Genomic DNA, 24,643 nt, shown 5'->3' on the forward strand with positions numbered 1-24,643 from the left:
TATATTAAAAAAATTAAAACTATTATTAAAAAAATTTAAAAATTATAAATTAATAATTAAAGAAAATAAAGCCGAAAATGTTAAAATATAAATAATATTTACAAATATATTAAAGAAATAATTACAAATTTTTTTACAATAATTTAAACTTAATAAAAAGCTTTAAAATGCGATGAATTAACATAATAAAATGTAATAAATTAATATGATAAATTGGTACAATAAAATGTAATAAATTAATATAATAAATTAACGATGTAACGAATGCGGTGGATTAACGATATAATAAAAAAATGCAATATATTTATAATAAATTAAATTAATAAAAATATTAAAAACTTTTTTATAAAAAGGTTATTAATAAATATTATTACTATAATAATTTATATAAATTATTAAATAAACTATTATATTTATTTTATTTATACGTTAATTATATTATTAAAATAACTTATAAAAAAGATTTTTTCTTTTTTTTTTTAATTTATTAAATTTTACATTAAACAAGACTTTACATTAATATATATATAAAAAAAAGATAAAATATATATATAAAATAATTTAATTAAATAAAATAGTTTTTAAAATTTATTATTATTTTTTAAATTTATATTAATTTCATTTTTAAAATTATAATTGTTAAACTTATAAATTTTTATAAAGTTATTAATATTATATATTATTTTTAAATAATTAAAAAATTTATTATTATTTTTTATTTATTTAACTTTTTTATTAAAACTTTTAAACTACATTAAACGAAAAATATTATTAAAATTAATAAAAACGGTAATTAATTTATTTTTTTTTATTTATATATTAATTACGCAAATTATAATATTTTTATTAATTTTATTTAAATATATTTAATTTAATATTTTTATTATTTTATAATAATTTTCTTTTTTTTTAAATAAAATTTTTTTAATTTTTACAAATAATAAAATAACGTTATTTAAGTTTTTTTTAACTAAAATACTATTAGTTTTTTATTTTTTTCAATATATAATATAAAGTAAGTAAAAAATATTATTATTATTTATAATATTTTTACGTTTTTTACGTTATTAAAATGTTTCGAATATTATTTATATAATTGGTAATTTATTATTAAAATTATTAAAAAAATTATTGGAATTTTAATTATTAATTATAATAATTATATTATAAGTTTTTTATTGTTTATTAATAATAATAATGGTAATTTTTAAATTAATAACTAAGTTATTAATAATTTTAATTTTATTTTTAAATACGTTTTTTATTAATTAACAATATTTTAAAAATTTTAAATAAAACGGTTTTATTTTAAAATATATTTATATTTATTAATAAATTATTTTAATAATGGTTAATAATAAAGGTATATTAATAATAAAATATAAATTTTATTAATAAATTTTAATTATTATTATTTAAATTTTTTTATTTTATTTAAAGTTATTTTATATTAAAAGTTAAAATTAAATAATAATTTTATTTTATAAATGTTTAAATTTATTTTTAATTTATTTATAAATAACGTTTACGGTAAAATGTTTTTTTAATAAAGTGGTTATTTATGTAAAAGATTTTTTTTTTAAATTATTAATAATTATCTTTATATCATTATTAATTTATTTGCAAAAAGTTTTAAAAGTTATTAAAATAAGGTTAAAGGTTTAATTAAAAGGTTTTATACGAGTAATTAACGTTTGTTAAAAATATATGGTTTAATTAAATATTATTTGGTTAAAGATTATTTAATTAAAAGTTATAAATATAATTTAATTCGAAAGAAAAAAGATTAATTAATTATTTTTAATAAAAAAATAAAGATTTATTAAAATTGTTATAATAATGTAAATATAATAAATTTAAATTATTGTAAATTTAATAAATTTTGGAAATTTAAAGAAAAATAATATATAATTTAACGTTTATATATAAATTTAAACTTTTTTAATTAATTAACGATGGTTTAAAATTAGTAAAATTAGTAAAATTAATTATTAAGGTTTTTTTTAAATTTAAAATCGGGTTTTAAAAATTTGTTAATTTTTAAAATTTAAATTAAAATATATAAAAGAAAAGTTAATACCAAAAAATTTTACAATATTTTACCATATATGGGTTTTTTAGGTTATATATATAAGTTAAATTTATAAGTATAAAACTATAAATATTTAATAGTTTATATATATTAAAGTTGGCGTTAATTTATCTAAATTATAATGGAGATCGCCTTATAATCGAGACACAATTCAGCCAATTTATGTGTTAGGGTTGGCACGAGCCATAAGTAAAGCACTGCTTACGGTCCCAAACAGCCTCTTAGCATCCCCTATATCTAAGTACGCGCTAGGTACTCACCTAGGTACGGGAAAGAAAGCTGTTCTCCAGCGCTTGATGATAATATGACCTTCCCACTATACAGAGGGAAACCAGAAGAGTTCCAACCCGAACCCTCAGGGTTAACGAAGTTGACGCTACATAGGTTAGGTATATATTAGTTATAGTCCTTGCAAAATCCAGGGGTAAAATGAGCCTACGTAACGGTTTTGCTCTCTCCGGCTTTAAGGGTGAAATCCTCTGGTAGGCGAACATCGACAGGAAGGTCTATGGGCTCCAACTCGTCGAACTTCTTCACTCTCCTTGATCCAGCATCGGAAAACCAACCGATAACCTCAATACCACCAGCGCTCTCCGTAGTAAAGCTGTAGCTGACATCACGGGCGCCATTATTTGTCACGGTAACTAGGTGGGATTCTTTGAAGTTCGCAGTGTCGTTCAGGTTGAATTTCTCGTAATCGACATCCGTGCTGTAGTTCACAACCTTGAAGCCGTTGACCAACCCGTTACCGACCTGCGCAACACTAGCAGTAAAGCCATAGTCCTGATCCGAACCGTCGAACCAAGGTAGAGCTGCTCCACTGGAGATAATCTTCCTGCGAAGGCTATGCGCGAAGCCTTTACCGTGGACACTGCGACCACCGAAAGCTCCGATGTAAAGAGCCGCGATACCAGCAACATACGGGGTCGCCATCGACGTCCCGCTCATGATTGCGTAGTCGCCGTCGAGGTAGGTACTAAATATATTACCACCAGGCGCAGCAATATCGGGCTTAAGATCCAGGTCATAAGAGGGTCCCCATTGCGTAAAGATGTCAGGCTTGTTGGCAAAGGGGTTTGCGTAGCCAATTGGGTTCTCCGGGTTCACAGAGAAATCTGCCGTCACGGTACCGTTATTCCTAACAGCGTCGATAAAAGCTTCTCCGATTTCCGCAACGACCAATGCGATAAGTGTCTCATCGTCGGTCGTTCCCGGCTGAATCAATGGACTCTCGTTGTTATAAAATAGCATATATTCCGCCCCCAGAGCAGCCAGATGGCCTTGTTTGATAGCGAACGTACAAGTACCACGCCTTACAATTGGTATTTTACCCGTCAGGTTCTGAGTGCCTTCAGGGTAAGGCTCGCATGCTTCCGCAGGATCGGAAGTATTGAAAGAAAGGGGTACGATGGGCCACCCCACCACTTTGGACGGGAAGTAAAAAGTTGAGGGGAGATAGCCGAGAGTGGTAGTATTGGTAACTCCGTCGACTGTGAAGTTGGCTCCGAAGGGGAATTCAGGGAACACCTCCGTCTCGACCGAAGCAACTGCAATGACATTAGTACCAGATGAACCAGTGCTTCCATAGAAAGGACCTTGGTCTCCAGAGTTTCCAGCTGCGATTGTAACAAGAATACCTTCGTCTACGAGACGAGAGGCTACTTCAGCCCAGGCATGAGTCGACCAGCCACCAGGAGAACCAATGCTAGCGGTTACGACATCTACCTCGTCATCATACGCTCGTAGAAATGCATCGATCAGTGTGGCGGTATCAGTATAGTCCTAAAGTCACCTATAAGTTAATTTCACATCTACCATTATATGTACCGATTTTTAAGACTTACAGTTCCGGGAAACACCTTGTACGAGTATAGAGTCGCTTCAGGAGCGACACCTGTCCACCTAGAGAAGCGTAAGACTAATGCACGGTATCCTCTGCATAGCTAGTTGTAAAAAAAAAAAAAAAGGGGGAGTACTCACGAATCGCCCTTTGCTGCGACAATTCCAGCGACATGAGTTCCGTGGCCGAAGACGTCAAGAGGATCGTCGTCGGGTTTCTTCTCCTCGCTAGGCCAATCTAGATTTTACGTCAATTTTGCAGTTAACAGGTACTCCGGGCATTTTAATTCTTCCTACCGTCACCCACGAAGTCGTATCCACCGGCTACTTTGAAGCCAGGGCCAAAGCCACCACCGAGCTAATCAATTATTAGCCATGAACGGACCTAGACTTGAGCGGATAGAAGCTATTGACTTACAGCTGTGTGGTTATACCTTAGCCAACTGGTCAGCATTACACCTAAGTGACATTTAGGAGACAAGGAGCAAATACTTACCACGTTCCAGAGTCAACAATTCCAACCTTTGCACCTTTGCCATAGATACCGACTTCGTGAAGCTTACTCACCCCAGTGACGTTGTGGGTAGTATAGTTGAAGTTAGTTGGAAGACCATCGAGGACTTTTGGCTCGGCTGGGTTCAGATAGACCCTCTCGTTCGGCCAAACGCGCAGTACGCCAGGCATTCCCTCGAGCTTATTAATGCTGTAAGAGTCGGTTTCGATGCTAACACCGGAGAAGACGGGGCTGTTGAAAGATTTAACAATCTTGATGCCCTCAGCGGAAGCAAGCCCATCTCGTCTATTTACTTGGCCCTTGAAGTGCAATGGTTAGTTCAGAGATCTGCAGGTATTATATAGTATCGTAACTTTAATGGGATAACCCACAGGTGCATATTCGACGATAAAGCTCTTCGAGATACGAGCGGCATTCGCGGTGTTATCAGCCCTACGGTTCAGAGCGGCGGCACCCCCGGAGAGGGCCAAAGCAAGGCTTAGGAAACGCATCTTCCGCCTCAGTCACGACGTGCGAGGATACCACTAAACTAGATCTCTCACATAGTAGGCCACGCGACCATGATATCGTTTATATGTAATTACAGCTCTATTCGCGGTCTACTATACCGAGCTTAGAATCATCCTCTTCTATGCGACCACAATTCATTATACGAGGTTTGCCCCACAAAGGTGTTCTGATAGGATTCCGGGTATCTATAATGCCTAGTGTAATGAGACGATGTCACTGTGAAGATCACGGCTTAAAGACGGAAAAGGTCTGCATAGAAGGTCAACTACCAATTTGAGCAAGGTTGACCATTACTATCCGCGCCAAGACGTTGCGTTAATGCAGGGGTTGATCTCGTTAAAGCTCGTGTAATGACAATCCACTATATGGCATGTTCGAGAGAAAGCAATTCGTTACTAGGCTCATCGAGGGTTCTGTTAGCAATCAAGACTATATTTACGAGAGCCTGGATGCCGTTAAGAAAGAGGAATTCCCTAAGGACGAGGATACGAGGATTGGTATTAATCTGATATGTTTACTACCCGGGTCTAAATCACATTGCGAGCTCAATTATCTGATGAAGCTACCTACAAAGATCCCTTACATGGGTAGAGCTATGTGTAAAAGAATTATACGAAGAGGTAGATCTTGGTTTAATGCGCTATGGTGGTATAAAGGCTTTACTCTAGTGCATAGCAATAGGAAGATACCAAATACACAACTTTGGCTCTTGATGAGTTATATCGCGATATCATAAAGTACCTAATGCTTCCAAACTACTTATATTAAAGAGTTACCAATTACACACGATCCTTAGCAAGTATTTCCCCCATACCCCCTATTACGGAATAGATAGATGTAAACATGTAAGAGTAGTAAGATACATAAAATCTAGGCTGGATAACTATCCGGCGCTTAGAAACATCAAAAAGGCGCCTGTTGGGTTGGGAAGGCTCTCTGCTTTGTTTTTCTTATACTATATGAGTCGATTGAAAGGTTCCTTCAGCCGTAACAAGCTTCCACTAACAGTAAAATGAATATATTTTACTTTTCGAAAATATTGTTCTTAAGTATGCGTATTCCGGAGTGCTAGAAACATTTCCAGCTGGTTCTTATGTATTCAGAGCTCCGATTCTACTAGAGAATCCGGATTATACTGTCCCTATAACAAGATATTAATAATTACTTCTTTGGGCGAGAAATCTAGGGGCCAAGGCACGTCTCTGGAGCAATAACTCCTTAGTCATTCTGATACGGAAATATTGGTTCCAGAGACTAGCTAAAGGGGGTGAGGGGAGCTCTCGATGTTACGTACGAAGTTGTCTCTAAATTGGGCCAATGTGTGGCCAGGTGGTAGTTTGACGGCTTCCGTGAGCCAGTAGCTGCGTTCTTTTTCCAACTCATCGTGTTGGATTCCTGGCAAGAGATACAAATACGCAAGGACGATATTTCCGCATAGCCACAGTATAGACCGGGTCGAAGAAGATAACCAATCATACTCCTGTCCCCAAATATACACCCAAGTGTAGGAGATTCTGATTGCAAGGTAGAGAAGTGAGAGTAAATTGCGAGTTTCAAGGTCTACCTGCTCTACATTGGCAGCGAGAACTGCGACAGCGAACAGTGGTAGATTTTCGAATGCGTTATTCAAAGCATTTTCGGAACGCTCTATGCGCGCTACAGTCTGAAATATCATTAGCATCGAATACAAGCAGCTTCCATCAGTTATAGAGAATTACGGTCTCTACAATTAACGAGACATACCAAAGTGTTCAGTGCTACCGACTTTCTAGCAGATGCCACAAATCTACGAGGATTCTTAGGGTCGTAAACTCGGCTTCCAGATCCAAGGATCCCAAAGTATATCCGTGGAAATAAAGCTAGTACAAAGGCAAAAGGGACCTTTTTCTCTATTAGTTCATTTTCTGAGGATGAATGGCATTTACGTACGGTCCACCACGAAATATTATTCTCCCTGAGATAATCCATGCTAACTTATCGCTAATCCAGCTACGGTATACTCGAAGTTGGTCTATTAGATTGGAAGTAGTGCTAATTGATGTTCATCTAGAAAGCTGCTGAAGTAGATAGCTTGAAGTTAACTAGAAAATTACTTACCATACTTGTATATTGGATAGTTGAAAAGCGACTATATATCAAGGAGTCGAGATAGATGATAGCTTGATAACTCAAACCGGACATCTTCACTAAAAGGCACTTCTGAATGCGGCATGAGAATTGTTGATGAGGCTACGGCTCTGTCGTCATTTAGACAAAGGGAGTGACATCAAGACTGAGTAAGTCTAACAGCTTCTCGTCACGATGTATACTTCAATCGATCGTTACCTGCTATACAATGAGCTCAGATGATGCAATTACCTACCCCTACGAGACGGGGCAGATAGAATGGGATGATTAAGGGGCTATTCAGAAACTATCCAGGGGTAACAAGATTTGAACAAATAATATCATAGACAATAGCATAAATTCAACCTTGACTAAGTAAACGCTAATTTCGAATTGATCTTATCCCGGACGATTAAGTAAAGAGAAGCGTAACATTACTTCTAACGCCTATATTAGGTCCCCTTATATGGTATATTCTGAGGGATATTCCAAGCTTTAGATGTCTTAACAGGAAAAGAGAACTCTGCCTCAAATCAAAGAGTCAACTGGCGCCAGTTAGACGACGACACCATACTTGGCAGTCATCAGGAATTTAATTACTAATATCAACTATGACGCACATATCTCGTAATAGCCGCATTAATGCCACACTGTCGTTAATAAATACAAGAACGAAACCGTCTAGGCTTCCGTTAGGAATGACGTACCCGACGCCGCGCGATTCACGATTCCTGCTGGACGACGAGGAGTTTAACCTCCTATTTAGGAAGATTTCATACTTCATCTGCTGTAATCACTTGTCCTTAGGTACCTAAGCCACAGACAATCCTTAGTGTCACTGGGCTTTATTAGTCCTGTCAGCTCAAATCAGAATATCAATCATATGACCCTAACTTGAATGAATGAACATGGTCCCGAAAATGAGGTCAACACACCTCGTCCACGGGGCTCGGCTAACTTGGATTATGTCATCTTGATTTAATCGTTAAGCGCTATCAATGACGCTGTCCCCATACCCCACCAAGCCTTAGGTTAGGTACCTTATCGGCTTTAGCAGGCTACTGTAGCTTGCCGGCAGCTCTCGGAACGGCCGCGTCGCCCCGAACCACCTAACCTAGATTTCACCCTTCATTTCGTTGGTGCGCTTCACCCCTATTTAGCTTCATTGCATACCTGTAGGTTAGGTGTTCTTTTATTATTATTTGCCAATCATATCGTGTGGATTGGGAATTCCTAGAATTGCAGTCTACTCAACGAATGCGCCAAGCGGGGTACATTTTGACTACATGTAGCCATCTATGATCACAAGCAGCCGTCGGGATGTCAAGTACATGTATCAGTGAGCGAGCGGACTAACACGTCGAGATCGGACGAACTTGAACAATAATTAAATCATAAAGGTTGAAATGGGCGTCTCGATAGTAAATCCGTAACACAGACGAGCTGCGATATGGTCTGAAAACGGACATACCGAGCTATATATGTACACGCAGCAGCGCGAAGCCGCAATTCATCTCTCTAGACACCTCCCCCCCCTTATCACCTACAGAGACAGGCACATGGGCTTTCTGATTTGGCCATGTCGTCTTATCGCAAAGCCATGCAGGACCGGGCATGTGGAGGCGGGGCCATACTTACATAGCGCATACATAGTAAAGTCTATTTGCCGATCTCTCAAGGCATAGAGCAGAGTAAGTGAAGGTAATAAGTGAGACACTGCATCCTGCATGATAGGCAGATTGCCTCGCAGGCAACAAATACCATGCATCCGAAAAACGGGATAGCAATAAGAGGTGTACACTATTGTTGCACACATAGTCGGGAATCGTCTATTTCATTAATAATAGGAGAGTACCTAGGCTGTGCCTTGGACTAAGGAACGTGATATGTCTCGAGTCCATCGACTGGAGCGAACTAGTGTTTGGACGGGGTCATACAAAAGACAGGCCGATTAGCAAATGACATGGCAGAGCTGGAAGCACGAGATGAAGGTGAAGCAAGGTCGAGCTTTGTATGAGGTACTGCCTAGTACAGCCCGGTAATGTTAGGAGTTAGGTAGGAACTGAGAGATCCTCCAGAACCTCTTGGAACAGGTCGATTTCGAATAGCCGCCTAGATTCGTCACACACCTATGTAAATGTGAACAAGAAGTTCTTCGATCAATCAAATCCTTTCTTAGCAAAACGCTGGAAGGTCACCAGCTCGCTCTAATAATAGGCATGTACTTCGTAGAAGATAATCTACATAGAAATTGCTGATACGCGATCGGAGGTTTAGGAACGGTACCTAGGTTCATATGTACCTAAGTACCTTGTTGTCACACGCACACTCAACCCATGAAAGGGCCATGTAATAATGAATAAGGCTCCCGTTCTCGACTTCCCATACCTTCAAAGCAGCCAACAGATGAACAAGAAAGGTCGATGGATTGTAGTAAAGCTAATAACATATTACCTAGGTAGTAACCTAATCTAGTAACTTCCATATTACTTAGTGTACCTCTGTGTAAATTCAATGTTGCATACCACGCGCTAAGTCTAACTAAGACCACGATAAGGACATAGCTGGAGATGACTGAGAAGGTACCTACCTTAGGTACCTCTATATGAGGTATCCTCCTTATTAAACCTAGGGATGGGTTTTATGCGCATAATTGATCAATTATGCGATATTATACGTATAATGCGTTAAATGCGTATAATACGCATTTTATAATTGAATAATTATATAATCAATATATAAATTTTTTTTAGCTTTAACCACATAGATTTTTACAATCATAACAACACTTATTTTGGCCTCGAAAATCAACAATTCAGGCTAAAATGCGACCGAAAAATAACCTCACGTGTAGCCAATTCGAGGAGATCAATTAAGGCAATTCGTTGAAATCCAACGTAAAATAGCCTTAGACACGATGTTTCATTACTAGCATTATCCCAATGTAAGACTAGCGTGCCGGATAAAAGGGGTCCGCTTTCCGATTATGCGCATAATTCATCAATTATGCAGTATTATATAATATTATACGGTATTATACGCTAGTGATATTATATTTTTCCCATCCCTAATTAAACCTCATAATTCCCTCTCCCATTTAATGATTCTCGTCTTTTCTTCCCTCTTGCTCTCAGTAGACCTCTCAACTTCCCCGGTAATTTCGAACTCGATATTAGATTTGTTCTGTTTCGATTTTGCATCGTCCAAACTCGTTGTTTGTCTTATCTATACTTGATAAGTACTTCGCTCCACGCTGCGTCATCGTTCCCATCAAGGCTAAGCAGTCTGTTGGTATCGGGTATCGGGTATCGATAACGACAACGACTAACCCGCAATCGCAACTGAGCCATCGCATCATTATCGCGGTGTACCCCTTTGGCCGTGGCCCCCTTATCCTAACTGAGTCACCCGGCCTTTGTCTTGCTCGAGCCTTTCCCGACTCTGACATCGCAAGAAACGAATAAGCCACGCTTTCCCGTCACTTGAACGGCAACCCACCTGCTTACCTTCCTCCCGTGCTTCTTTCACTACTGTACCGTCATACAGAGACAAAGCAACTTCTCAACTCGCAAACAGCGAAGAAACACAAGACCTACCACCATCTTACCTAATCGTCATCCGTCCGTCGTGACTCAGTCATCTCCCAGGTCTCTTGTTTTCCAGAAAGCACTGAGCCATCCATTCTCTTGACATACTTCCATCCTGCTCTTGAACCTACGAATAGCCATTCTTCCATTATCCGGTATTCATTGTTCATCAAATACCCTCCGCCCCTGTATCATCGCTTTCGCCTTAAATCTATAATCCTCGCACGTCGACACCGTCGTCAACCCTTAAATACCAAGTTCTTTCTCTTTCAAGACACTCCCAATAAACCACCTTCCTCGGGGATAGACCTACTCCAGACGGTAGCCTACATCCCATCACAAGCAACTTTATAATATACCACTCGTTGTTGACTATCGTATCCGCACGATCAAATCGCCTTCCATCATGGCTTTCGACCAAGCCCGAGACCTCCGAAGCTTTGCTCAAGACTCGAAGCGGTTCAAGGAGCGCGTAGAAAAGTGGTCGCGGGGATCTCGACCCTCGGCTGGGTGCAAGTACAGCTGGGTAGAAGATGCAATCATCACAGGGAGCGAAAGCCAACGTGAGAAACTTCGGCCTGAGGGAACTCTCCAGTAAGTCATAATCAGTAACCGTGTATCATGCGCCCTGTAATCCAATATTAACAAATCAGCCACTCCAATCGCTTAGCAAGCCAGAACATCGTCAAACCGCGTGATAAGGAACGATACCAACTCCGATCGAGCTACTCGCGTGCCAAGATAGACGCATTAGAAGAACTACACGACCCGTCCAATGTCTCGCGATCCCTCTATGATCTCTTACCATCATCTCAGACCCGACGAGGCTCTAGTATTTCGGATAACGTCCTTTACAGCTTCGATAGGGTTGAAAGTCCGGGCAAACCACTAACGCTGGACGTATTCGTGAAGACCAACCCGAAGGAGACGGAAAAATTCGTGGAAAAGGAGTACGAAATCCTTGACAACAATGGGGATGCTCTCAGGGGTCGAAAGGCCCGGCAGAATCTCCGTCGAAGGAACCACACACCAGCGGCACAGGAATCTGACATCATTGAAGACGACGGCTTCGAACTCGTATAAAGGATATCTCGACTCGCTTCTAGATCGTATGGCCGGCTTCGTGGTGCTCTGGCTGCATCCGTTATTCTTTTTCTCGGCATGGCTTGTTGTCCTTCTTCGTTCGCATTCTACCTATTCGCAGTTTAGGACAAACAGTACGGCGCAGCGCCTTTGTACCGTATGGTGGAAGGCTTCTTGGTAATACTCGATACGACCGATATGATTCTCTTCTTTTTTTCTGTCGCAAGAGCTGTGGCATTAGACTTCTAATATGGCTTCGTTGTTGCCCAAGCATGCATATTTCAGATGGCAACGGACCATTGTTTGTTTCATGCATATCCTACCTAGACATCCATTAGGCGGTGTTGAGCTTAACTCTAACCATCGGATGTGATGGTCGGAGAAGGATGGCTCGGCGCATTGTATTGTATATTCTTTTTTTGATTCGATTAATGGATGGACTGGTTCATGGAATTATCGTGCGAAAGGACGTCCAAGTGGCAGAATGGCTTGTCTCTCTCAGTGCGCGGAGTATAATGCGTTGTATGAGATATCATTTTTAATACCAATACATGCCGCTTGCATTTCCTTTCACTTCAGACTTGCGAATGATGTTCGAAATCTATAAGTCGATTTTTTTGCGCGAGGGTGAAGTGTGCTGCTTATTGAAGTGACAATATTTTGAAAGAATTGTTAAAACTGTGTGTATGTGATTGTGGCCCGTGCGACCTTACATTAGGTAAGGTACCTTAGGTATGTAAAGCACGTGCTATGCTACAACATCCGATCTGGCTTCCTACAGATAAGATACATCACCTATGTATATCTGCGCATGTTGGTGTTAGGTTGCTTCAACAGAAGGCAGATGCAGGTAGAGTACCTAACATTGGATGTAGGTAGGCTAGGTACATTTATAAAAAGAACATTGCTTTCAAACAGAGATGCCTTTAGTTGGCTTTCATCTAAGTGAGCTTTTTCAACATCAAGTTGGAATCACATATAAATTTACAATCTCATTCTCCCTACCATCGGCTTGCTTGTTGTTTTACTGAAATCCTCCTCAAGCAACGCCCATCTACACTCATCTACACTCATCTACACTCATCATGTGGCAACAGTTCTGCTTAGTGGCGCCTCGTGCCCGAAAATATCGGCATTTCAGAGCCAATCTTGAGCAGATATTATTTGAACGTGATTTGATCGAAAAACTCGAAGACCTCGTCTATCTCCTTGCCGTGCCCCTCAAGTCGCACCAGCGTACAATCTCCTCTTCGGTTTACACCTCCCAATATACCAATATGAACAATTCTCCTATAGGGATATTTCGTTTGCCTCGCGAAATCCACCTCAAAATATTTGCCGAACTTGCTGATGCTAGAGATTGTACTACACTTGGCCTCACCAGCGTATATTTCTGGAGTCTCGCACTCCCGGTCCTCCACGACAAATGGGCCGCATATTTGGGTCCTTGGGCAGGAGAGAAAATCGTCTGCGTTGGAGATTTGGTCAAGGCCAATGATTACCCCCCTGGACTTTTCTCAGATGCTGAGATCCTCTCCTTCGACCAGCCTGAGATAAGAGCAGCCCTTGATCTTGGTAGTTTCTTTGACGAACCTAAGCCTGTAACATTATATGACTTCAGCGTTTTCGTCATGGGCCGCCATCAACGCCTTGGAACTATATGGAAGGGCACAGAAGAAACAGAACTTCTCATACGATGCATCAACAGTTTCGCCGACCATAGCTTGGTATTCAACGGACCACCAAAACATGACTTCAAGAACTTTAAAGAGCACTGTTTCTATCCACGGGATCAACCGTGGGTCCTCCGTAACTTAACGACCAAGGAGTTCGTTCGATCCGAGGCTATCGCTCTGAAGCCAGAGTTCATACAGGGGCCAAGAATTCGAGGCATAGGCTTCCCACACGTCATCTTATCTCGCATCTGCTGGTCATCAGTGCCAAATGCCGATATAGGAGGCTTAACGGAGATCACGAGAGGAGTTTGGGCAGGACATTGTTTTGATATCACGCAGCTCTCAAAACATATCGAGATGACTCGGGGAGAAACGTGGATCGATGTAAGCAGCGAAGTGATGGATGATATTTCTCGCATCTGGGAGCGCAAGTATGGACCTGATTGGCAAGAGCGCGTTATCGAGAACATAGAGCGGTAGAGAATCGTCTCGGGCCTGGAAATATCTGATGACCTATGATTGCAAATCTTCCAGTTACGAGTTGCTAGGCTCCTATAGATTGTGTTGGCTTCATTGGCAAAGTCATCTTTTGTTACATCGTCTTCATATAGATCGGGGACCTAAATTTAATAGGCTACTCCCTCCCTACGAATATATGTTTCCTAGGCTTGAGAAGGATTTCAGGGGGGCCAAAATGAACGTAAGTAGGGTTAAACACGTAGTAAGTCCCCACCACAAAATATAGCCATGGCAAGTAGTACTGTCCGGTCTTTTAATCATAGTGAAAAGAGTCTACTGAAATGAAACGTACACATTTCAGTTTTTACCACGCACGACCTCAACCGTCAAGTTATCAGGCCAGACAGGCTCATCCACGCCATTCCCACGCGTGCCGATATGGTATCCCAGATCGACAGCCCCATCAGCAAATTGTGCGACGGGCTTGACTTGGATGAACGTAGCCCCTATATTCTTCGCTTCCCGCTCTTGAAAAAAGGCAGGGTTAAAAAGCACCTGGGAATCGTGCTGATATAGCAACTTTAGTATTGCCGGCAGTAAGTGTGGCATTGCATGATAATGGCGGAATACTGGTGACCCATGTCTCTTCCACACTTCGTTCCATGTCTCGTCGTCGTAGGTCCCGACGGAACGGACTAGCCATTGGGAGTAATAGTTGAGTGCTACCTGATAGAGGAGAGAACTGGTAAGCAGCAAGGATGTAGCCGGGAGAAAGGGAACAGAGAGAGGAAGAATCAACTTACGTCGACACCATAACTACCTCCATGTTCAGCTCGTCGAACGAGCGCTTCTAAAACGGCGGTACTCCCACAGATACCGGTACTATAATATATCAGCATAATCTTATCATAGGGAGACTTCATAGGCCAGGTTGGTCGTACTTACCAGTAGTCTGAATTCGGGAACACCGGTGTTACTGGTTCATCGTTACCCATGGCTCTGCCATACGACATCGAAACACCGCAGCACTATATTGATTAGAGTGTAAGTAACACTGACAAGTCGGATTCAAAGCCATCATGCCAAGTACATACCGCATCACTAATCTGCTGCCAACCGCTCCGGTGGGCCCAAGGACCATGCCAGCCGTAGCAATTCTCCCGAACGACAATAATACCACGGGAGCGATCCTTAACCATATCGAAGATGGCCTGGCGCCCGAACCCAAGCCTCTCCATAACGCCCGGCCGATACCCGTCAACAACAACATCAGCCTCCCGGATCAGCGCTCTGAGCTTCTCCTTACCCACCTCATCTTTCAGGTCCAGGAAGCAGTTCCACTTGCCCCAGTTGAGATCCTGGTGCAGGACAGACATATCCGTGACGTTAGGCGACGTGACGCGCATCACGCTAGCGCCCATCTCCGCAAGCGAGCGCGCGATCGTGGGTCCGGCAATGACGCGGGCCAAGTCGACGACTTTGAGGCCGGCGAGCGGCCGCGTCGCAGAGGACGGGTAGCTCGCGTTGTCGGGCCACCATGCCGCTGGCTGCGAGGAATTGGGGTCCTTGGTCGTTTCGTAGAGCCCGATTTTCCCGGACGCCTGGCCGTGCTCGCTTGCGAAGTACTCGTCGGACGTCCATGCGATTGTGCCCGCTTGGCGGTACTGCTCGTTCATGAGCTCATCTAGCGCGGTAGAATCGAACTGTGAAACGACGCCCTGAATCCTCTCCACCGCGGAGTCGTATGTATCATTCTCTTCCCCATTGAGTGGTAGCCCCAGTGCTGTAAGTGTAGGGTTGGGGTTCATACTACCTAAACAATGCTTGCGCTGTAAGTAAACATTCAAGCTAAACACCGAGATAAGGCTATTCCAAGTGTATCCCTACCGTGTATGTGGTAGAATCGCCCGTCTTTCGTCTTGTAGATGTTTGTGGCGAGAGTCCTATGTTGAGAACCCGCAGCCCTATGCAGGTCACGGTTAGGGAACCATTCCGAAATTTCTTTTGAGAACGGGTTCATCTGCACTGGGCTGCCGTCTTTGACGACGCATGCAACGAATGGGGACATGAAAAAAAGCGAAGCATGGTCCCTATCGATGAGTTTTAGCTACCCTGTATTCCCCCCTATTTATATAATATAATAAGGGATACCACTTACGTGTTTATACTGACGTTAGAAGGCGCGACATTATATTTCTTAGTGATAAGATAGTTGAGCATAGTTGCTTCGAAAGCCTTCATCGCCGAGATGCTCTCGGCGAACCGCCAATTAATGGGGATACTGGGCTTGTCGGATCCTTCAAACTGAACGGTTTTGCTCAACGAGTGCAACTCCTGTGGCAGACCTTTCATTAAGGGGTTATTGAGGATGCCATCTTGGAAGAGTCTTTGAGTCTCTTGAGGCACTGAGTAACCTATGGAGCTCATAGTTCACAAAAGGCGTATATATAGAAGCTTGATTAGTGTATGGGCTGAATATTGTGGTTTCGCAGTATCTTGTGATATGAAGAGGCAATTAGCCAACCTATATAGTTATTCACATTTATAAGAGAGTTCTGAATTCGCAATTCGGGATGGAATGATTCCGGTGCCCTTATTTTCAATAAATAGTAGAACTTGTTCTGATTTCCTTTTTAGTGACGGGGCTATAGCACGGCGTTCGGGGGGTCGGACGCGGGATTCGAAAGACAGGTATAGACCGCTAATTTGACTGCGGTAACTATTCCAACTCCTAGAATCGGAGCCACACGCTAGCCAAGGATTAACTGCAACCCGTATAGAAAATGATTCGTTTACTGAGTTGTGAGTTGAACTTAGTAACATAATAAATAAACTACTTAACCCCCCTAAATGATATAGTAATATCATAGTGTCAAGTATATACTATGTATATAAGAGTAAATGTGACGAGATGTGTGCTATGTCATATTCCAACTCAGAAGAAGGCTATTGTCGAACAAACTGCTATACCACTAAAAGGTTATTTGGTAACAGAATTTATTATATTACATTTTAGATGTATCGGACAGATAGTAATATCTGACAGCTATTGCATCAATAGATACTGCCCATTCGGGTGCTGGGTCTGTGCCCTACGCACGGCCAGGGGATATAAATCATCTCAATGCTTCTTAACCTACTAGTTTACCCATCCTTCGTCGCGCATACCCATACTATATTACTAAGAGCAGAAGAAATGGCCAAAACGAACCAGGGCAACTAACAAGTTCATTAGTTAACCTATATACTCCAGTCATATACATACGCCGAAACCCCCAAGTTAACATGACTATCAATGCATTCCATTTATTCCCTTTTCTCCCTCCGGAAATCCGACACGAAGTGTTCCTCTTAGCTACACCGCGCCGCATCGTCCATGTTTCACAACTGCATGAAGACATAGATGACTTCCTCGAGCGGTTCAACGAATTAGTTCCAGGGCAGGTTAAACTACACCCATCCTTAACCTATTCTGCTCGGAACTGGCGCGAACGAATCTTGTCGTATAAAGATATTCGGTCGCAGAGGAAATTGGAGTTTTACGGGTTTACAACCTCGCGCCCAGCACAACATCCATGGGAACCCTCTCAGTTAACCCCCGAGATTCCTGTTCATTGGTTACTCGAACATCCCGACGTAGCATATGAGCTCCTCCGGAAGAGCTATATCTATAGCAAAGCACCTATTCCAGCGCTGCTCCATACGTGCGTAGAATCGCGACGCGTGTTAATCAGTGCTGGATACCAGCTTGCATTCGCGTCTCGTAACCACGGACCATGGACTTGGTTCAACTTCAAGAACGATGTGTTATGTCTCAAATATGATGGAATAACCAGATACGGTCTATTAGATAATGGCCCATGGGGCACTGGAAATTTTGATCCTCAGAGCTTACAACAAGTTCGAAACCTAGCGATAGATGCTGCACCCCCCCTTTTAACCTCAGGCCATGAATATAACCCGGAAGATAGCGCTTTGAGTACAATTCGATTACTACCTAAGCTTGAAAAGATATATGTCATTGAATGGGACTTATTACACTTCGACATTCACTTCGTCCGGAAATCGGCAAGGTCATCAACGCCAAACTCCCCAGATGCGGATACAGAACGAGACACAGTTTCATATGGGCGCGAAGCCTGGCGATTTATTCCCATTGAAGAAATTGACGCATTGTTCTCATTGACCGTTCAGTACCCTTACCGGTCCTCCTGGATCGGCTCTATGGGCTACGGTGCATGGCGCTTGGCGAATTTCAACGGACCTACTGGCGAATACTTCTCCTACGTAAGAGAGTACACCAAGAACTGTATCAGGGTTGATATGGAGAGTGTGGCGAAGGGAGAATCCGTAGCCCCCTATCAGGTACCCGAGGTTGAATTTGGGCATATCTGTACGGAAGCCGTGGCTAGACAGCTATTTGACGATCGTCAGGAAGTGTGGAGGCAGTACAAGTTGTTAATCAATGGAAAAGAGCCTCCTCGGCCCAGGCCGATGACACCAACTGATTTACGTTGGCAAGACGATTGGGAAGCGTTTAACGAAGCTCACTGTTCTTACGAGCTAGAAACGCATTCCGCAGGGTATTTGCTGAAGAATTGGAAAGTTCACCAGCCAAGAAGAGAACTGTTATTGGAGCCATGAATGCCAGCCACGTCCACTTGGTAAGGAGAAAGCCATGCCTCGTAGTTATATTGAGCGCCTTTGGATGAACAGCACCTACTCTTAGGTAACCTGGATATTACATTGCTACGGAGCAAAATTGTACTTGAATGCCATATTGCTTAGATACCACTAAACAAATCACCCGGATGGGGACATCGTAATGGGTTCGAAAAGGGGGTAATCATTAAGATACTAATTAATAATTTTTACATCATCTTGCAATTAATCTTATAGAAATTTTCGAGAAAAAAAGGCACTCTCTAAAACAAACTACAGTACCGGTCTGGTAGCGTGATGCATGTGGCAAAGATGAGGGCAAATCATATCGATGCTGTTTCTGAAATTATTTGATGAAGATGAGGGACCGTGAGGAGATGAGATGTGATTGATTGTTGCTGGTTATGATTGACAGTCAGATTCCCGTCATCGACCCCTTTTATGACACAAGTGTGCAGCTTTCGTAGGTAGTATAAGCCCCTTAACGAGCTCTTGATATAAAGGCATTGCAATCAAATCTACCGTGAAGTGCCGCTAAACGTTTATTTTATTAGATATATCAGATTTAGAAATATCATACAAAGTTAAATTGAAGCAGACACCAATATATCATGATGCCTTCGTAGGTGCTCCCACAGTAAGCTGAACTACTAAACGACTTCGTCGCTTTTCGATTTGACCAGATGTGTTAAACTAAGCTAGTAACACCTTACAGTACTGGCAACATTGCAGAAATCTCCGGTACCAAGATCGAGCCTCTTCAGTCCGAAGTTAAGTATAACACACTGTACGACGGGGCGGACCGCGGCTCGGCAGGTTCTAACCGCACCATCGACCAAACCCGAATCAAACCTCTCGGAGGCAAGGGTAAGTACGGTAGTCTTGGTAGTCTTGGTAGTCTTATAACTACAATTGATATTATGATGACTGACCCAATATTACGCCATTAGGTCAACACCAACACACTGCTTCACATGCCGACAGCCAAGGGGTAGTTGGAACGGTTGAGGGACTCGTCAAAGCAAAGATTGAGCCTCTGGCGGGTAGTGTAAATGAGTCGCAGAACCCAAGGACAGGTTTGGACGACGAAGCAGTGGACGCTTCAAGAATCCATCCGCTTGGCAGGGTTAGGGAGTAGTAGGGAAACTGATAGGCTATTCTAACTGCTGATACTAAGGATAAAGGGGCGGGAAGGTCTAAAAAATAAGACAAAGTAGAAATGATTTCTAAATGAGAGGAGAATGTAAGAAATGGGAAAAATACATTTGTGAAGGCATGTTTGAATAGTAAGAATTTTGAGTTGAGAATGATTCTCTTAAACAGTAACGAACTAAGCCAAATATTGTCTTACGAGAATAATCTTGTAACCATGATATTTACGTCGTTATCTCTTATCGCAACATCTAAAGTTCCAAGCTTCAACCTCTACCTTCCTCAAATCAACGAATATCCATACCCAACTCTATAAACATCCTATTGCTCCTTAGTAATTCATGCTCTTCTTTTTAGAGGGCCCATTATTTCACAAGCTCCCATAAAAGCACAGCCATATTTCCACGAAACCTCAATAAACGCATCCTAAACAACCACCACCACACCTCCTAACCTTCCCTTCCCTCCCCTAACCAACCACAATGCCATCAGATCTATCCAACTACCTCGCAACGCACTACCTCATCGCCGACCCCAAGCCCTCCAAGAAGCGCAAGCGCAAGCAAAAAGACGACTCCTCAGGCCTCATCATCGCCGACGAAACCGAATCCGGCTGGGCGCGCGCCAACCGCCGCGACGACGACGACGAAGACGAAAATGGCTCCGCAGTAGTAGCCGGGACCAGCGCCGAGTTCCGACGGGCGAAGAAGTCCGCGTGGAAAACCGTCGGCGGCAGCGCGTCCAGCAACACAGACTCCCAAACCCAAGCCCAAGCCCAAGACACCGAAACGGCAAGGGCAGCAGACGCCATCCTCGCCTCCGCCGCCGCCGAGACAGCCGCCGCCGCCGCCGACGAGGACGCGTCGGACGCCCCCGCGGTCATGATGTCAGACGGCACGCACGCGGGCCTGCAAAGCGCATCTGCCGTCGCCGCACAGCTCGAAGCGCGGCGGCGCGCCGAGAGGGAAGAATACGAGCGAGAGCGAGAGCGAGAGCGGGGCCATAAGAAGGGCAAAAGCGGCGAAGCAGAAACGATATACCGGGACGCGACGGGGCGACGCGTAGACGTGAGCATGAAGCGAGCAGAGCTACGACGGGAGGCAGCCGAGGCCGCGGCCCGCGAAGCCGCTAAGACGGAAGCCCTGCGCGGAGAAGTCCAGATCGAGGCGGCGCGGCGGCGGCGCGAAGAGCTCGAGGACGCGAAGGTTATGACTGTGGCGCGGCACGCGGACGATGAGGATATGAACCGCGAGATGAAGGAGCAGGTGCGGTGGGGTGATAGCATGGCGCGGTTTATAGAGCCTAAGGGGGCGGGAGACGGAGGTGGAGGTGGGAAGACGAGGAAGTTGAAGGGCAAGCCGATATACCAGGGCGCATGGACGCCGAATCGATACGGCATCCGGCCGGGGTATCGGTGGGATGGTGTCGATAGGGGGAACGGGTTTGAGGCAGAGAGGTTCAAGGCTATCAACAGACGGGAGAGGAACAAGGGCTTGGAATACTCGTGGCAGATGGACGAGTAATAAGCATTTACAAGGTAAATCTACGATCATGCACGGGATAGGGGATTACGATCAAGAGTTAAATTAGTAAGATACCAACTGTCTAAGGCAGTCAACACAGCAAGCCATAGCGCAACGCAAATTGTATAACCTAATATCTACGGATTCGCTTGTAGTCCATTTTTGTCGGCATGCCAGCCCTCGCGCAGAAATGAAATGATACGAGACCCTAAGGCATATTTGCAGGAAATCTAGGGGGCATACTATCTAACCTACTCCCTTTCCATAACGATCCTGTCTCCAGCAGCGGAGATAAACCCCCTCCCACCTCTCATTCACTATCGGCATAATGCCGCATCTAACGCAGAGATTCTTCCAAAGCTCTACAGCTTTGGGGTAACGATTTGGGGGCTGCAAAAATCATAAAATGTAATCCTGTTCAGTATAACACTTCCCGCAGATAAACTGTAGGGTAAGATTACCCCATCCCGGGGAGCGATCTAAGCCTTCCGGCGAAGTAGTTTCTCGGCTGTGTTGAAGTTGGCATTCTCTTTCACCAACTTAAGCCAGTCTTTCCTCTGCATAAACCCAGGTTTATCTAGACGATCCTGGAATTTCTTCAGGAGTAGGACAATAGTAATACCTTGAGGGAGCGGTGGTAGGGCATCGATAATCTCCTGGGCAGTGATAGGGTCTGCGATCCCTCCCGGTGTCGAGCTCTGAGCAGGAGCACTGGGAGAACCAGCTCGAGTACCACCTGATGACCCTTTGGTGGCAGCTCCTTGGGCCGGAGCGGGACTACCGGCTCGAGATCCGGCGGGGGTACCTATTGCGCTGTGCTTCCCACCTGCAGCTGACGGGCCAAGCCGCTTTTTCTTGCCTCCTGCACCGTCCGACATCTCACCAGCCGTGCCTTCACCATCGCTAGTAGAGCCGGCACCGGGCTTCCCGCGACGGGGTAATGGGGTATTTCCGCGACTATCATGTGTAGTCTTCTTCTTCTTCCGGATAGATTCAGTGCCACTGGAATCCGAACCCAGTGGAGACCCGGCTCGCTTGAGAGACTTGCCCTTCTTTGCTGCCTCGGCAGCTGCCTTTTTCCCTTGGGGGGTAGTGGTTCCCTTAGACGACACTCCGGCATCTTTGTCTTTATCCTTCTCAGCTTTTTTATCCTCATCATCCTTCTCGTTTTCAGAATCGGAATCTGACTCGTCCTACAGTTTGATTAATTTTGATTGACCAATTAGACTGACTAGCAAGTACTTACGTCTGAGGAAGCAAAAGGGTCCCTCTCTTTAGAGGAGTCGCTGTCGTACTGGAATTGTTTATCACGTCGCTTTAAAGCCTTCTTAAGGGATTTTCCGAAGAGCTTTCGCTCCAGCTCTTCCTTCTTCTCCTCATCTTCTTCTTTCTCGACCTTGACCTCGTCTGCGTCACCGAAAAGATTGGCATTGAGCTGGTCGCGGCGGATTCGAGTATTAGCATGCTTAGTGTCTTCGTCTCGGTCAGGTTCGTATCCAGCAGTCTCATCATCATCCTGGAATTCGTCACCCGAAACGTCGATGTCATCATGATCCATCTTCTCCTGGCGTGAAGCTTGCTTGAATGTGCCGCTTTCTTGTTTGACAGCCACGCGGCCGTTAACAATAGCTCGAGACTCTGCCATAGCCCTCTCCGCTTCTTGGCGCTGAGTATCTCTTACCGCCCAACGACCAAGAGCGACCTTCTTGTTCATGGCCTTCTCTGCTTCCTCAATGGACATTATTTTGAATGATCCACGTTTCGACTGAAACTTGTACCATTTTTCCAGAGGTATCATGCGAAATCCCCCGTTGTGAATCTTGAAAGCAACTTTGCAGTCAGACAAAGGTGCTTCATACTGGCCAACCCAAACATTCTTTCCATCGGCATCCTCCAAGTGCCACGGCAGCGCCTCCTCATATCGAATTTCGGCTTGCTTTTTCTGCTCTTCGGTACGGGGTGCGTAGTGAATTTGTAGGCCAGGCTTTTTCTGTTCTTTCTGCTGCTTGGCCTTCGGGTTTGCGTCCTTAACAACCGGTGCTTTCTGGGCATTATCGGCCGCGCGTTGTGCTTCCCTCTCTGCTTTCACCTGTGCAAGTCTTTCAGCTTCAGCAGTATCGACCGTCTCCTCCTCGGTAGGAGCTTCCTCTTTCACTTCGCGACCGGGCGGCGGTTGTCTGGGATCGCGTCGGTGCAACGTAACAGGACGAGTAAACTCATCCTGATTGGTAGGGTCAACTCCAGGACCATCAGGCTTTCCGAGCTTTCCGCCATGTGGGGCAAATCGCATTACATGGAAGCGTAATCCTTCCTTCAGGGACTTCTTTGTGACATAAAGAGGGTAATCTTGGGCGCCAGGCGGCGTAGGCTGAGACCATCCGCCATTCTGTGTACGCAATACGTCGAAGTTCAGTTGCCCCGGCTTGCCCTGGGTTTGGAATTGCTGCGGCTTACCGGCAGGTCGCGGTGCAGCATTTGGTGTAGAACCTCTAGAAAGCGTCGAAGGGGGTGGTCGGTTTGCGGGCCTCCTTCTAGGGACGAGGGGATTCGCAGTATTTCGTGGCCTTCGCAGCGGTGGCGCGCCAGGAGGAGGGGTTGGTCTCTGGCCGTTGGGGCCACCAGAGGGCGAGGGTGTTGCACTCATAGCGGCGATGTCAGAAGTTAGCACCCTCTAACTAGCAGGCCTCGACAAGTATCGAAGACGTCCTAAGTCGTGACTTATTGCGCTATGCTTCATAAACGAGCATCGGTAAATCGAGGAGTATACTAGAAGACGATGAGATGGTCGAGAGACGAAGGCTGATTTGGATCAAGATATCGACAGACGAATCGAATGTCGCGCCCGTATCAAATGCTAAGGAAAAATGAAGATGGAAAATATTATTCCAGAAAGGTGCACAACCTCTAGTCAGGGTTGCAAGATGAATATGTTCAAAAAAGACAAGCTGCAAGGTGGCAGGAGAAAATGCCAAGTGAATGGAGGATGGATGAGATGAAGTGAATAGGTAGTGAATAGACAGAATAGAGGAAGTTGAAGGTGTGTACAATCAAGTCAGGATCAGCCGTGGATCTAATGCGGTAGAGCCTGCCAGTTCCAGTGCCTTGCTTGTCTGCCTTAGGTACATAAAACATGTACCAAGGCAGCAACGGTATGGATGTACATGTACCTACCTGATTTTTTATTTTATTTTTTCAGAGGTACGAAGTACGTAGCTTTGTTTTGTCATTTGAACGCAGGCAATTTTAGAACAAAGGGCAACCAGGACCTGGAGAGCCGCTTGCCAAGAGAGGATGGGGAAGGTGGACTCTGTGGGGCTGCTATAAAGTATGTACTTATAACGTCACTTGAGTAACTTTCAGTGATAGCCAACCCAAGTAGCGCAAGTAAGACGTAGCGTAGGAACAGGAGCTACAGGGTCCCAATCAGTACAACCCGAACA

The 24,643-nt window shown here is 43.6% G+C and overlaps 8 protein-coding genes across 8 annotated transcripts; 4 read left to right on the forward strand and 4 right to left on the reverse strand.

The window, feature by feature from the left end:
• Positions 1 to 2,126: 2,126 nt before the first annotated feature.
• Positions 2,127 to 5,128, reverse strand: F4817DRAFT_323534 (subtilisin-like protein). Its single transcript, XM_049301517.1, has 8 exons — positions 4,817 to 5,128; positions 4,428 to 4,744; positions 4,350 to 4,365; positions 4,229 to 4,289; positions 4,073 to 4,169; positions 3,937 to 3,994; positions 2,532 to 3,874; positions 2,127 to 2,468 (listed from the first exon to the last, which is right to left on the reverse strand). Exons 1-8 carry the CDS (start codon positions 4,934 to 4,936, stop codon positions 2,330 to 2,332), a joined length of 2,151 nt encoding a protein of 716 aa, XP_049163492.1. The 5' UTR covers positions 4,937 to 5,128; the 3' UTR covers positions 2,127 to 2,329.
• Positions 5,129 to 5,747: 619 nt separating this feature from the next.
• Positions 5,748 to 7,043, reverse strand: F4817DRAFT_323536 (uncharacterized protein). The gene is made up of 4 exons (XM_049301518.1): positions 6,885 to 7,043; positions 6,699 to 6,836; positions 6,250 to 6,618; positions 5,748 to 6,096 (listed from the first exon to the last, which is right to left on the reverse strand). The coding sequence occupies exons 1-4, from the start codon at positions 6,921 to 6,923 to the stop codon at positions 6,055 to 6,057; spliced, it is 588 nt and encodes a 195-aa protein (XP_049163493.1). The 5' UTR covers positions 6,924 to 7,043; the 3' UTR covers positions 5,748 to 6,054.
• A 3,739-nt stretch (positions 7,044 to 10,782) lies between these two features.
• Positions 10,783 to 11,762, forward strand: F4817DRAFT_80855 (uncharacterized protein). Its single transcript, XM_049307912.1, has 2 exons — positions 10,783 to 11,242; positions 11,302 to 11,762. Exons 1-2 carry the CDS (start codon positions 11,055 to 11,057, stop codon positions 11,729 to 11,731), a joined length of 618 nt encoding a protein of 205 aa, XP_049163494.1. The 5' UTR covers positions 10,783 to 11,054; the 3' UTR covers positions 11,732 to 11,762.
• Positions 11,763 to 12,565: 803 nt separating this feature from the next.
• F4817DRAFT_80896 (uncharacterized protein) lies at positions 12,566 to 14,224 on the forward strand. The gene has a single exon (XM_049307913.1). The coding sequence runs from the start codon at positions 12,817 to 12,819 to the stop codon at positions 13,885 to 13,887; it is 1,071 nt and encodes a 356-aa protein (XP_049163495.1). The 5' UTR covers positions 12,566 to 12,816; the 3' UTR covers positions 13,888 to 14,224.
• On the reverse strand, positions 14,224 to 16,293 carry F4817DRAFT_311366 (CoA-transferase family III; the record flags this gene model as incomplete). The annotated part of the gene is made up of 6 exons (XM_049299988.1): positions 14,224 to 14,592; positions 14,670 to 14,748; positions 14,812 to 14,894; positions 14,961 to 15,679; positions 15,754 to 15,956; positions 16,025 to 16,293. 6 exons carry the CDS (start codon positions 16,291 to 16,293, stop codon positions 14,224 to 14,226), a joined length of 1,722 nt encoding a protein of 573 aa, XP_049163496.1.
• A 508-nt stretch (positions 16,294 to 16,801) lies between these two features.
• On the forward strand, positions 16,802 to 18,774 carry F4817DRAFT_323544 (uncharacterized protein). Its single transcript, XM_049301519.1, has one exon. The coding sequence runs from the start codon at positions 17,152 to 17,154 to the stop codon at positions 18,508 to 18,510; it is 1,359 nt and encodes a 452-aa protein (XP_049163497.1). The 5' UTR covers positions 16,802 to 17,151; the 3' UTR covers positions 18,511 to 18,774.
• Positions 18,775 to 19,889: 1,115 nt separating this feature from the next.
• Positions 19,890 to 21,339, forward strand: F4817DRAFT_323545 (Pre-mRNA-splicing factor of RES complex-domain-containing protein). Its single transcript, XM_049301520.1, has one exon. The coding sequence runs from the start codon at positions 20,163 to 20,165 to the stop codon at positions 21,201 to 21,203; it is 1,041 nt and encodes a 346-aa protein (XP_049163498.1). The 5' UTR covers positions 19,890 to 20,162; the 3' UTR covers positions 21,204 to 21,339.
• F4817DRAFT_323546 (Rap30/74 interaction domain-containing protein) lies at positions 21,340 to 24,447 on the reverse strand. The gene is made up of 2 exons (XM_049301521.1): positions 22,450 to 24,447; positions 21,340 to 22,396 (listed from the first exon to the last, which is right to left on the reverse strand). Exons 1-2 carry the CDS (start codon positions 23,845 to 23,847, stop codon positions 21,683 to 21,685), a joined length of 2,112 nt encoding a protein of 703 aa, XP_049163499.1. The 5' UTR covers positions 23,848 to 24,447; the 3' UTR covers positions 21,340 to 21,682.
• Between the last annotated feature and the right edge of the window lie 196 nt (positions 24,448 to 24,643).

The sequence above is a fragment of the Daldinia loculata genome (genome assembly GCF_022478755.1).
Source record: "Daldinia loculata strain CBS 113971 unplaced genomic scaffold F4817scaffold_2, whole genome shotgun sequence".
Lineage (NCBI taxonomy): Eukaryota > Fungi > Ascomycota > Sordariomycetes > Xylariales > Hypoxylaceae > Daldinia > Daldinia loculata.